The sequence below is a fragment of the Ananas comosus genome, linkage group 3 (genome assembly GCF_001540865.1).
Source record: "Ananas comosus cultivar F153 linkage group 3, ASM154086v1, whole genome shotgun sequence".
Classification (NCBI taxonomy): domain Eukaryota; kingdom Viridiplantae; phylum Streptophyta; class Magnoliopsida; order Poales; family Bromeliaceae; genus Ananas; species Ananas comosus.
The window spans coordinates 14,599,234-14,611,138 of NC_033623.1; the positions used below are offsets into that span (position 1 = coordinate 14,599,234).

An 11,905-nucleotide genomic window follows, 5' to 3' on the forward strand; every position below is an offset into this window, starting at 1 on the left:
TAGGAAATATAGTTTTACTTACCCCTTGCTGGATGAAAAGTAGGGCTTTTGCATCCTTTTTCTTGTTCTCCTTATGCTCCTTTTGCTTTGCTTGTGTCCATGTTGCAAGTGTTTCTTGATTTTCTGGCTCTTCATAACCTCCTTCTACCAAATCCCACAAGTCTTGTGACAGAAAGAGAGTTTTCATCTGGATGCTCCAAAAATCATAACTTTCTCCGTCAAAAATTGGTACTTGATTTTGCATATAGTTGAAGGTGGTGATGCTTGTTGTTGCTGCTGCATTGCTTGAGCTTGCTCCAGCACTAGTTGCCATGAAGTGCTAGATTTGAGATGAAGGACTTGAGGGAAATTGGCTCTGATACCAATTTTGTTGGGTGCAGGGAGGATTTAACAACTATTTTTAAAGGTATTGGAAGATCTTTTTATTAATTTGGCTAAGTACAAGAGAACTCTTGGGGGCTTGGTTACATGGCATTGCATGACATCCTATTCATAGACTTTTACATGACTCTTGAGTTTCCTCATTAATTTCTTCACTAACTCTTAGACTTCTTGACTCTTAGAATTCCAAGATCAAATGACCTTTAGAATTCCAAAATGACTCTTAGACTTCCAAAAAGACTTTTAGTATTCTAAGAATTACAAATTAGATTTTAACAGTTAATTAGTGCTTGAATGAGATAATTATTGATATTTTTTTAAAAAAAAAACTTTTAATTACCCCAAGGGTATGTCTGTCGAGATTTAGTCCTCTTCTGTCAGTATGCCTGTGGATGATCAGAAAGTCCTTGTACGTTCCTTCTGCTGCGTTTTCTTGGATCCTTTGATCGACCAATTTGTCTAGCACTTTGTGCAGCCTGCGAAAGTGATCAGCCAGGTGGCGGCGCCTGCCTTGAAGGTCCAAGGCAGCGAGAAACGGGAAGAAGTCGGAGATGTTGGCATTCGAGGTCTCGTACATCACCCCCCGTATAATCTCCTTGAAGCTCCCCGGGGCTTCCGAGGAAGGGTTCACCACGTCGACCGAGAAGATTAGGTTTGAGATAGTGTTCACCGTTGTTGAGTACACAGCTCCCCCGACATCCACCGGCTTTCCCTCCAGGGATTTTTCTCGCAAGTAGGCGACAAGTTCACGGGCCTTCTTGTGCCGGAGGGCTTGAAGATCGTCCAACCTCTGTGAGGAGGCAAGCTCGGTGTTGACGAGCTTTCGGAGGTTCCGCCACTGCTGGTCCACGGGGAGCCAAAGCATGTGGGCAGCATCCGGCGCCCATCGGCCGCAGAAGAGCGGGTCCTGCTTCTGGAGGACCTCTAAGGCTATCTCCGGGGAGGAAACGACCACATCCGCTAATGCCTGGCCGAACTTCATGGTGAAGATCGGGCCGTAGGCCTTCACGAGGCGAGCGTAGGTGCGGTGGGGCTGCTTGCAGACCATCAGCATGTTTCCGATGATCGGAAGTGGCCTCGGGCCCGGCGGTCGCTCGAAATTTTTGCTCTCACTAAACGCAACACATAGAAGAGAGTGATTGCGGTTGTGATCCAAAAGATCATCGATTGTAGCTCCATGCTAGTTATGGTTTCAAATTTTGCTTGTGTGTGAGGTAAGGTGCTTGAGTATATGGGCTTATAAAGGAAAATTTTGTATGCTCGACGTATATATAGTGGTACTCGTGCCATGTTGCTCTTCATATCAATGTACTTCTTAAGGACTTCCTAACCGTTCCGCGTTCCAACCAACCAATTTATCAGAAAGAAGTCAACGTTACATCACAGGACAATGAAAACATCTTCTATTTATGTGTACGATAGGAAATTCATATGGTCAAAATGTCATTTACTATACCTAAATTAATTAATAAATTAATTAACAGGGATCGAGCACACAGCCAAGTACATTATTTCTCAATCTAACCTATATATACATTTCGTGGCGCAATTATAAATAAATAAATAGATAAATAACCTTCCACTGAACCTGCATCGCAACTACTACTTGCCCCCAAATTAAAAAAAAAGAGAGAGAGAAAAGAAAAAAGAAATCTATTGATTTCAATCCTTTAACTGTTGTCCCGGTAAACAGTAAAAATATACGAAAAATAAAAGAAGAAGTTGAAGAATTAAAAAAATAAATAAAAGTAAAAGAAGCTTAAGAAGAATAAACAGTAGATGCAGTAAAAACGTAAAAAAAGTAAATGAAAAATAAAGGTGAAATTATAAGAATAATAAATTATATCTATATCAATAGTAAAAAAATAAAAAGAATAAAATAATAAGCTAAAAAGGAAGAATCAGTAGAAGCAACGATAGTAACAAAATCAATAGTAATAAAAAGGCAAAATATAAATAAAAATATCAGCAAATGGAGAAGAATGAATATTCTAAAACAGCAAAAAGTGTGTTTACTATTTCATTTCACTGTTCGTTCGTTAGTATCATTTTTCAGACAACTGTAGACTAAAAAGAAAAGAGAGTCAGAAAGCCTTACAAGCTAAAGGAGTAAGTGAATTTTTATGAACAAAGCAATTGATTAGCAAGTGCGGAGGGAAAAAGAGAGGGAGAGTAGAGGAAATTTCAAAACCACGGCGCACTAATTGAAAAAGAAAGAGGGAAAGAAGTAGGAAAATTTCGTGATCAGCAAGTTTCATGCTCATCGACCGTCCCTGGAGCAAGTGGCAAAAAGGTTTGGTGGTTAATATCCGAAGTCTCCAGTTCAAATCCTAATTGATTCATATTTCCAGCTAAGTTTACTTTTAAGTGAAATAAACGAATCGGATAACGTGCTATCTATCTCTTAAAAAAAAAAGAAAAGAAAAGAAGCAAGTTCCATGCTCCCGTGATGGGATGTAACAACGATGGGTCAGTGTGATAGGATTTGTCGACTTTGAAATTGTTGTGTGCATCGAATGTAAGATTAATCACTGGACCTGGTCCATCAGACCACCGCAATCCGACAACTAAAGTTTTTTTATTTTTTGAGTTTCGCAAGGTAATATATATTATTTGAGCGATAGTACCTTTATAATTATAAAATATGTATGAAACTTATGCCCTAGCCATTGTCTGACTTAGCATCTCTGGAGGAGCCTGTCTTGTCAGTTGGAAGTCTATCTGTAAAAGTAAAAAAGAAGGTGGGTTAGGGATCAAAGATTTGGAGGGAATGAATCTGGCGCTGCTTTCTAAATGGTGGTGGCGCTTCTTCAACGAACCACAATTACTGTGGCCCAAATTAATTTCATGCCTCTATTATGCCAGAAGACGACCTTTACATGAGGGAAGAAGTTTTGTACCCCACTCGCAGTGGTGGAAAGGTGTTCTGCAATGCCGCGACGCCTTCAAATGTGGTTTATCTTTTGAGCTTGGCGATGGTCAGAACATCAGGTTGTGGTCCGATATTTGGATTGGTGAAACATCTTTGAGCGCCTTGTTTCCAGACATCTATGCTCAAATCGCGAACAAGGAAGCTCGGATATCTCAATGCTGGAACCATAATGGATGGAGATGGCGTTTTATCACTAGAGGCTTCGCGGCGCCCCGATTGGCCTACAGCAGTAGACAGCTGCAATTACTCAAAGACACACTTTCAAGCAGACACCCGTGCAGCAGAGAAGACTCGTTTCGATGGCGATGGACCGCCAATCATCTGTTTTCGGTTAAATCCCATTACCAGTTCATCACAGATGGGGGATTTAGAGATCGGTGGAATCAACATATCTGGACCTTGAAGATTCCAACCAAAATTAGGATCTTCATCTGGACGTTGCTTCGAAAGAGACTTCTCACTTCTGACAGGCTGCTCACCAGAGGCATGTCCGTAGATCCGCTTTGTGTGCTATGCGGGGTTCTCCCAGAAAGCTGTGATCATCTTTTCGCTAACTGCATCTTTGTTCGCTTCCTTCTACTCTCTACTGGGGACCTCGATGCACTTCTTGACACCACAGGAGCAGTGTGCAATCTTTGGGCAAAAGTATCGGAAACTACAAACGACGTGTTGAAACTTAAAGGCTTAACTCATCTGGCGGCAACCTGGTGGGTCGTCTGGTCAGATAGAAACTCGGTCATCTTTCGGGACGCACCCCCAAACGCAGTCCACTCGGCGGGACGTATCAACAGTTTGATTCGAGACTGGAGTATACTAACCTGACCTAACTCTTGCACTAGCTTACTTTGTTTCTTTTCTTCTTTTTTTCTTTATCTCTGTTTTCTCCTTTTGCCGTTTTCGGAGGCCGTCGTTGCTTCCACCCTGTATGCTTAATTCATCCCACTTTATGAATGAAGCAGGTAGCTTGCTACCTTTTTCTCAAAAAAATATATGCTCACTCGTCTTTTTAAATTTTTTTTAACTACAATCATATAAAAGGGCTTTTGAACATTTGAACCCGGAGTGTAAGATTGATATGTATATGCAGCATTTTTTTAATTTTATTTTACTTTTTTTGTCTTATTTTATTCTATTTTATGTTGTAGGCTTAATTAATTTGCTTTGGGTTTTTTTGGACCTTTCTTCGTTGCCTTTCTCAAGTTGGCTTAATTAAAGTTTCTCAAGTCGGTTCGAGAGTTTCTCGAGTTGGTATTTTTAATTGATTTCATTCATTTCTTTCGCTTTAATTTTATATGGTTTTGCATCGAACAATAAACTAGGTTGATTAAAATTGAGGAAATAAAATAAAGAGAAATATATTGTGCTTATCTGAAAATGAGGGCACATTCACCAACTTATTTAACTTTTATTCAGCTTTCTTTTTCATAAAATACAAGCAGCTTGATATAGAGCATTATTAATTTTTTTTTTTAAAAAAAATAGCACACTACCCACGTTCTAGAGCATTATTAATTAGTAACATATTATATCGGTCTCTCTCTGAGGAGAAACCTTATTGTTATAGCATAAAGGGTTAATTACTTGCGTCGACTTAGTTTCCCAAATACCAAACATTTTTTTTTCCTTCCGATATTTCTATTTGTGTTATTCAACCGGGATTGCACAAAGCGGCACAGCCATTGCTAGTGTGGCTCCAAACTTCTCACTCATGTCCACATCCTTGGGCTCCATCCCGACTGGTAGCTTCCAGTCGAACTGCATCAGAGCCGCGAGCATTAGATGAAGCATACGGTAACCCAACGAATACCCCGGGCACCTCCTCCGGCCGGAGCCGAAGGGGATGAACTCAAAGTTTTGCCCTACGTAATCTACATCTCTTTCCAAGAATCTCTCCGGAATGAACTCATCAGGATCACGCCAGCGTTCTCTGTCTCGTCCGATAGCCCAGAAGTTCACGACAACGCGGGTGTCTTTCGGTATGGTGTACCCGCATAGCTCGACGGTCGTCACGGTCTTGTGCGGCAGCAGGAAAGGCAACGGCGTGTGCAGCCTGAGCGTCTCTTTCACGACGGCTTGGAGGTAGGGAAGCTTCACAGCGATGGACTCATTCACCTCCCCCTCCTTGAAGGCTTCTTTCACCTCCTCTCGCAGCTTCGCCAGCACGCGCGGGTTGCGGAGCACCTCTGCCATGGCCCATTCAATCGTGGTCGTGGTCGTGTCCGCCGCGCCGATGAACAAATCCTACGAGAATTATGGATATATGGACTAGTTAATTAGTTGTTGAATGAGATAATGATTGATATTTCTTCTTCTTCAAAAAAAAAAAGAAAGAAAGAAAACTCTTAATTACCCCAAGCAGTGTGTCTACGGTATGTTTGTCGAGATTTAGTCCTTTTCCGTCAGTATGCCTGTGGATGATCGCCTCCAGAAAGTCCTTGTACGTTCCTTCTGCTGCGTTTTCTTGAATCCTTTGATCGACGACTTTGTCCAGCAACTCGTGCAGCCTGTGAAAGTGATCAGCCAGGCGGCGGCGCCTGCCTTGAAGGTCCAAGGCAGCGAAAAAGGGGACGAAGTCGGAGATGTTGGCGTTCGCGATCTCTTCTATCACCCCCCGCATAATCTCCTTCAAGCTCCCCGGGGCTTCCGAGGAAGGGTTCACCACGTCGACCGAGAACAGTAGGTTTGAGATAGTGTTCACCGTCGTTGAGTACACAGCTCCCCCGACATCCACCAGCTTTCCCTCCAGGGATTTTTCTCGCAAGTAGGCGACAAGTTTGCGGGCCTTCTTGTGCCGGAGGGCTTGGAGATCGTCTAGCCTCTGCGAGGAGAAGAGCTCGGTGTTGACGAGCTTTCGGAGGTTCCGCCACTGCTGGTCCACGGGGAGCCAAAGCATGGAGGACACATTGTGGCCATGGGCCTGGGCAGCATCCGGCACCCACCGGTCGCAGAAGAGCGGGTCTTGCTTCTGGAGGACCTCTCGGGCTATCTCCCGGGAGGAAACGACCACGTCCGCTAATGCTTGGCCGAACCTGATGGTGAAGATCGGGCCGTAGGCCTTCGCGAGGCGAGCATAGGTGCGGTGGGGCTGCTTGCCGACCATCAGCATGTTTCCGACGATCGGAAGTGGCCTCGGGCCCGGCGGTAGACGGCGACCGTCGCCCGAAAGTTTTGCTCTCACTAAACTCAACACATAGAAGAGAGTGATTGCGGTCGTGATCCAAAAGATCATCAATTGTAGCTCCATGCTAGTTATGGTTTCGAATTTTGCTTGTGTACGTGTGAGGCAAGGTGCTTGAGTATATGGGCTTATAAAGGAAAATTTTGTATGCTCGATGTATAGTGGTACTCGTGCCATGTTTATCCATGTTCTTAAGGACTTCCTAACCGTTCCACGTTCCAACCAACCAATTTCTCAGAAAGAAGTCAACGTTATATCACAGGACAAAGAAAACATCTTCTATTTATGTGTACGATAGGAAATTCACATGGTCAAAATGTCATTTACTACACCTAAATTAATTAACAGGGAGCACACCATAGTACATTATTTCTCAGTCTAACCTATCGATACATTTCGTGGCGTAATTATAAATAAATAAATAGATAAATAACCTTCCACTGAACCTGCATTGCAACTACCACTTGCCCCCAAATTAAAAAAAAAAAAAGAGAGAGAGAGAAAAGAAAAAAGAAATCTATTGATTTCAATCCTTTAACTGTTGTCCCGGTAAACTACATAGGTTTACTATTAATTATTAAATTCCATACAAAATTAATCTACTGAAATTAATAAATTGGCATATATTATAACTTTTATTTATGGAAGCAAATAAGTAAAAGAAGTTGAAGAAAAGTAAATAGTAAAAATATACAAAAAATAAAAGAAGAAGTTGTAGAATTAAAAAAATAAATTAAAGTAAAAGAAGCTTAAGAAGAATAAACAGTAGATGCATTTAAAACGTAAAAAAAGTAAATGAAAAATAAAGGTAAAATTATAAGAATAATAAATTATATCTATATCAATAGTAAAAGAATAAAAAGAATAAAATAATAAGCTACAAAGAAAGAACCAGTAGAAGCAACGAATAGTAACAAAATCAATAGAAATAAAAAGGGAAAACAAAATAATAATATCAGCAAATGGAGAAGAATGAGTATTCTAAAAGAGCAAAAAGTGTGTTTACTATTTCATTTTACTGTCCGTTCGTTACTATTATTTTTCAGACAACTGTAGATTAAACAGAAAAGAGAGTCAAAAAGCCTTACAAGCTAAACGAGTAAGTGAATTTTTATGAACAAAGCAATTGATTAGCAAGTGCGGAGAGAAAAAGAGAGGGAGAGTAGAGGAAATTTCAAAACCACGGCGCGCTAATAGAAAAAGAAAGTGGGAAAGAAGTAGGAAAATTTCGTGACCAGCAAATTCCATGCTCATCAATCGTTCCTAGAGTAAGTGACAAAGGGTTTGATGATTGGTACCCGAAGTCTCAAGTTTGAATCTTAATTGATTCATATTTTCAGCTAAGTTTATTTCTAAGTGAAATAAACGAAGCGGGTAGCGTGCTATCTATCTCTTTCTCAAAAAAAAAAAAAGCAAGTTCCATGCTCCCGCGACCGGATGTAACAACGACTCAGTGTGATAGGATTTGCGAGTTTGAAATTGTTTTGTGCATCAAATGTAAGATTAATCACTAGACCTGGTCCTTCAGACCGCCACAATCCCATAACTGAAGTTATTTTTTTTTTGAGTTTCCCAAGGTAATCTATCTATAACACTAATCTATCTATAACACTAATGAGAGGAGAGTCTAAAGAGGCTCTCTCCGGATTTTGGGGCCCCAGTGGGCCCCACCTCCTTTTTTTTCACACACTCTCTCTCTCTCTTTCTTTTACTTTTTTTTAAAATTTTTTTCACTCAACACTCTCACTCCCTCTCTCTCTTACTTTTTTTTTTTAATTTTTTTTCTTAACTCTTTTTTTTTGCTTATATCAAGTCACTGATGAAAGGAGAGCCTAAAGAGGTTCTCCCGGGTTTTGGGGCCCCGGTGGGCCCCACCTCTTTTTTTTCTCTCTCTCTCTTTTACTTTTTTTTTTTATTTTTTTCACCCAACACTCTCACTCCCTCTCTCTCTTACTTATTTTTTTTATTTTTTTTCCTTAACATTTTTTTTTTTTTTGCTTATATCAAGTCACTAATGAAAGGAGAGCCTACAGAGGCTCTCCCCGGATTTTGGGGCCCCGGTGGGCCCCACCTCCTTTTTTTTCACACTCTCTCTCTCTTTTTAATTTTTTTTTTAAAAAAATTCGANCTTTTTTTTTATTTTTGCTTATATCAAGTGTAAAATTATATGGTATAGATCAATTTTATTTTTTAATAGTCAGTATAACAAATAAATATAAAATTTTATCGCATTGATCAATATTATTTTTTAATAGTCAAGATATTCTTCAGTTACATTTTTTTATATGATTCCTTTACTCTTTAGACTCTTCTTTCATTAGTGTTATAGATATATGTAGCATTTTTTAATTTTGTTTTACTTTTTTTGTCTTATTTTATTCTATTTTATGTTGTAGGCTTAATTAATTTACTTTGGGTTTTTTGGACCTTTCTTTGTTACCTTTCTCAAGTTGGCTTAATTAAAGTTTCTCAAGTCGGTTCTTCGGATTTTCTCGAGTTGGTATTTTTAATTGATTTCATTCATTTCTTTCAATTCGATGTTATATGGTTTTGCACCGTCACGAACAGTACACTAGGTTGATTAAAATTGAGGAAATAAAATGAAGAGAAATATACTGTGCTTATCCGAAAATGAGGGCAAATTCGCCAACTTATCTAGCTTTTATTTCGCATTCTTATTCATAAAATACAGGCAGCGCGATCTAGATCGAGCGTTATTAATTAGTAATATATTATATCGGTCTCTCTCGGAGGAGAAACCTTATTGTTATATCATAAAGGGTTACTTGCGTCGTAGTTAATTTCCCTAATACCAAACATTTTTTTTTTTCTTCCGATATTTCTATTTGTGTTATTCAACCGGGATTGCACCAAGCGGCACAGCCATTGCTAGTGTGACTCCAAACTTCTCACTCATGTCCACATCCTTGGGCTCCATCCCGTCCGGTAGCTTCCAGTCGAAGTGCATCAAAGCCGCGAGCATTAGATGAAGCATACGGTAGGCCAACGGATATCCCGGGCACCTCCTCCGGCCGGAGCTGAAGGGGATGAACTCAAAGTTTTGCCCTACGTAATCTACTTCTCTTTCCAAGAATCTCTCCGGAATGAACTCGTCAGGATCACGCCAGCATTCTCTGTCTCGTCCGATCGCCCAGAAGTTCACGAGAACGCGGGTGCCTTTCGGTATGGTGTACCCGCATAGCTCGACGGTCGTCACGGTCTTGTGCGGCAGCAAGAAAGGCACCGGCGTGTGCAGCCTGAGCGTCTCCTTTACGACGGCTTGGAGGTAGGGAAGCTTCACGGCGACGGACTCGTTCACCTCCCCCTCCTTGAAGGCTTCTTTCACCTCCTCGCGCAGCTTCACCAGCACGCGCGGGTTGCGGAGCACCTCTGCCATGGCCCATTCAATGGTGGTCGTGGTCGTGTCGGCCGCGCCGATGAACAAATCCTACGAGAATTATGGATATATGGACTAGTTAATTAGTTGTTGAATGAGATAATGATTAATATTTTTGAAAAAGCTAGCCGGTGCGTCAAAGCTTCTTAATTAATTAATTACCCCAAGCAGTGTGTCTACTGTATGTCTGTCGAGACTTAGTCCTTTTCCGTCACTATGCCCGTGGATGATCGCCTCCAGGAAGTCCTTATACGTTCCTTCTGCTGCGTTTTCTTGAATCCTTTGATCGACGATTTTGTCTAACACTTCGTGCAGCCTGCGGAAGTGAACAGCCAGACGGCGGCGCCTGCCTTGAAGGTCCAAGGCAGCGAGAAGCGGGAAGAAGTCGGAGATGTTGGCATTCGAGAGCTCGTACATCACCCCCCACATAATCTCCTTGAAGTTCCCCGGGGCTTCCGAGGAAGGGTGAACCACGTCGAGCGAGAACAGCAGGTTTGAGATAGTGTTCAACGTCGTTGAGTACACAGCTCCCCCGATATTCACGGGCTCTCCCTCTAAGGATTTTTCTCGTAAGTAGGCGGCAAGTTCGCGGGCCTTCTTGTGCCGGAGGGCTTGGAGATCGCCCAGCCTCTGCGAGGAGACGAGCTCGGTGTTAACGAGCTTTCGGAGGTTCAGCCACTGCTGGTCCACGGGGAGCCAACTCATGGAGGACACATTGTGGCCGTGGGCCTTGGCGGCATCCGGCACCCACCGGTCGCAGCAGAGCGGGTCCTGCTTCTGAAGGACCTCTCGGGCTATCTCCGGGGAGGAAACCACCACGTCCGCTAATGCTTGGCCGAACTTGATGGTGAAGATATGGCCGTAGGCCTTCGCGAGGCGAGCGTAGGTGCGGTGGGGCAGCTTGCCGACCATCAGCATGTTTCCGACGATCGGAAGCAGCCTCGGGCCGGGCGGTAGACGGCAACCATCGCCCGAAATTTTTGCTCTCACGAAACTCAACACATAGAGGAGAGTGATTGCGGTCGTGATCCAAAAGATCATCAATTGTAGCTCCATGCTAGTTATGGTTCAAATTTTGATTCTATTGTTGCTTGTGTATGGGGCAGGTGCTATATAAGAATTTGGGCTTATAATGGAAAATTTTGGACGATTGATATATAATGGTAGTCGTGCCAAGTTGCACGTCATATCAATGTTCTTAACGACTCCCTAGCTGCTTCACGTTCCAACCAGCCAATTTATTAGAAAGAAGTCAAGGTTATATATACCTCAAGAAAACATATATATTCTATATATATGTACGACATAAAATTCCTATTGTAAAAGTATCAATCATTTACTACATACACCTACTTTGGTGGTTAAATTAATCAATTGGTATAAATTAAGAGGGAGCACACAGCCACGTACATTATTTCTCAATCATAACATATCGATATATTTTGTGGCTTAATTATAAATAAATAAATAAATAACTTACACTGACCCTGCACCTCAACTACTCTTACACTGAATCAATAGCATTAAATTTCAAAAATATTGATCAAATTTAAATTATAAATTTAGATTTAATTTATATTATACTTAAAAAATAAATTTTGTTAACTATTTAAACATAATGTTTCGATGTTTGAAAATTAATTTTAAATTATAAATTACTAAATTTGTAACTCAATGCGATCATAAATTATTATTAAAACCGGCCTTAAAAATTGATAATTTAATTAAAAATTTATTCTCTTCATGATTCAAGGGCAGTATGCAAAACTTTTCAATATTAGTTATTTAACTTTTTAATATTATCTCTTTCTTTTTTCAAAAGTACCCCTAGATTCACATACCCGGTGACTGATATTACTTGTGCAATAGCAGGTCATCTTTTTTTATGCATAAATTTTAACCCTTTATTGATTAAAAATAAATGGCTAAGATTAGAACGGAGTATTGAAGCATTGCTCTTAATTCTTTACTGTTGTCCAAGTAGACTTCAAATATTTACAATTAATTATTAAATTCC

General features: G+C 40.8%; 2 protein-coding genes across 2 annotated transcripts; both read right to left on the bottom strand.

The window, feature by feature from the left end:
- On the bottom strand, positions 4,855–6,557 carry LOC109707856 (geraniol 8-hydroxylase-like). Its single transcript, XM_020229382.1, has 2 exons — positions 5,664–6,557; positions 4,855–5,554 (listed from the first exon to the last, which is right to left on the bottom strand). The coding sequence occupies exons 1-2, from the start codon at positions 6,555–6,557 to the stop codon at positions 4,958–4,960; spliced, it is 1,491 nt and encodes a 496-aa protein (XP_020084971.1). The 3' UTR covers positions 4,855–4,957.
- Positions 9,134–10,949, bottom strand: LOC109708105 (geraniol 8-hydroxylase-like). Its single transcript, XM_020229702.1, has 2 exons — positions 10,051–10,949; positions 9,134–9,939 (listed from the first exon to the last, which is right to left on the bottom strand). Exons 1-2 carry the CDS (start codon positions 10,942–10,944, stop codon positions 9,343–9,345), a joined length of 1,491 nt encoding a protein of 496 aa, XP_020085291.1. The 5' UTR covers positions 10,945–10,949; the 3' UTR covers positions 9,134–9,342.

Bases quoted from the DNA above. Each gene is read 5' to 3' on its own strand.
- LOC109707856 (XM_020229382.1), bottom strand. From the start codon at position 6,557: ATGGAGCTACAATTGATGATCTTTTGGATCACGACCGCAATCACTCTC. The intron at 5,555-5,663 runs GTAATTAAGAGT...TAATTCTCGTAG, and splicing joins CCGTAGACACACTGCTTGGG to GATTTGTTCATCGGCGCGGC.
- LOC109708105 (XM_020229702.1), bottom strand. From the start codon at position 10,944: ATGGAGCTACAATTGATGATCTTTTGGATCACGACCGCAATCACTCTC. The intron at 9,940-10,050 runs GTAATTAATTAA...TAATTCTCGTAG, and splicing joins CAGTAGACACACTGCTTGGG to GATTTGTTCATCGGCGCGGC.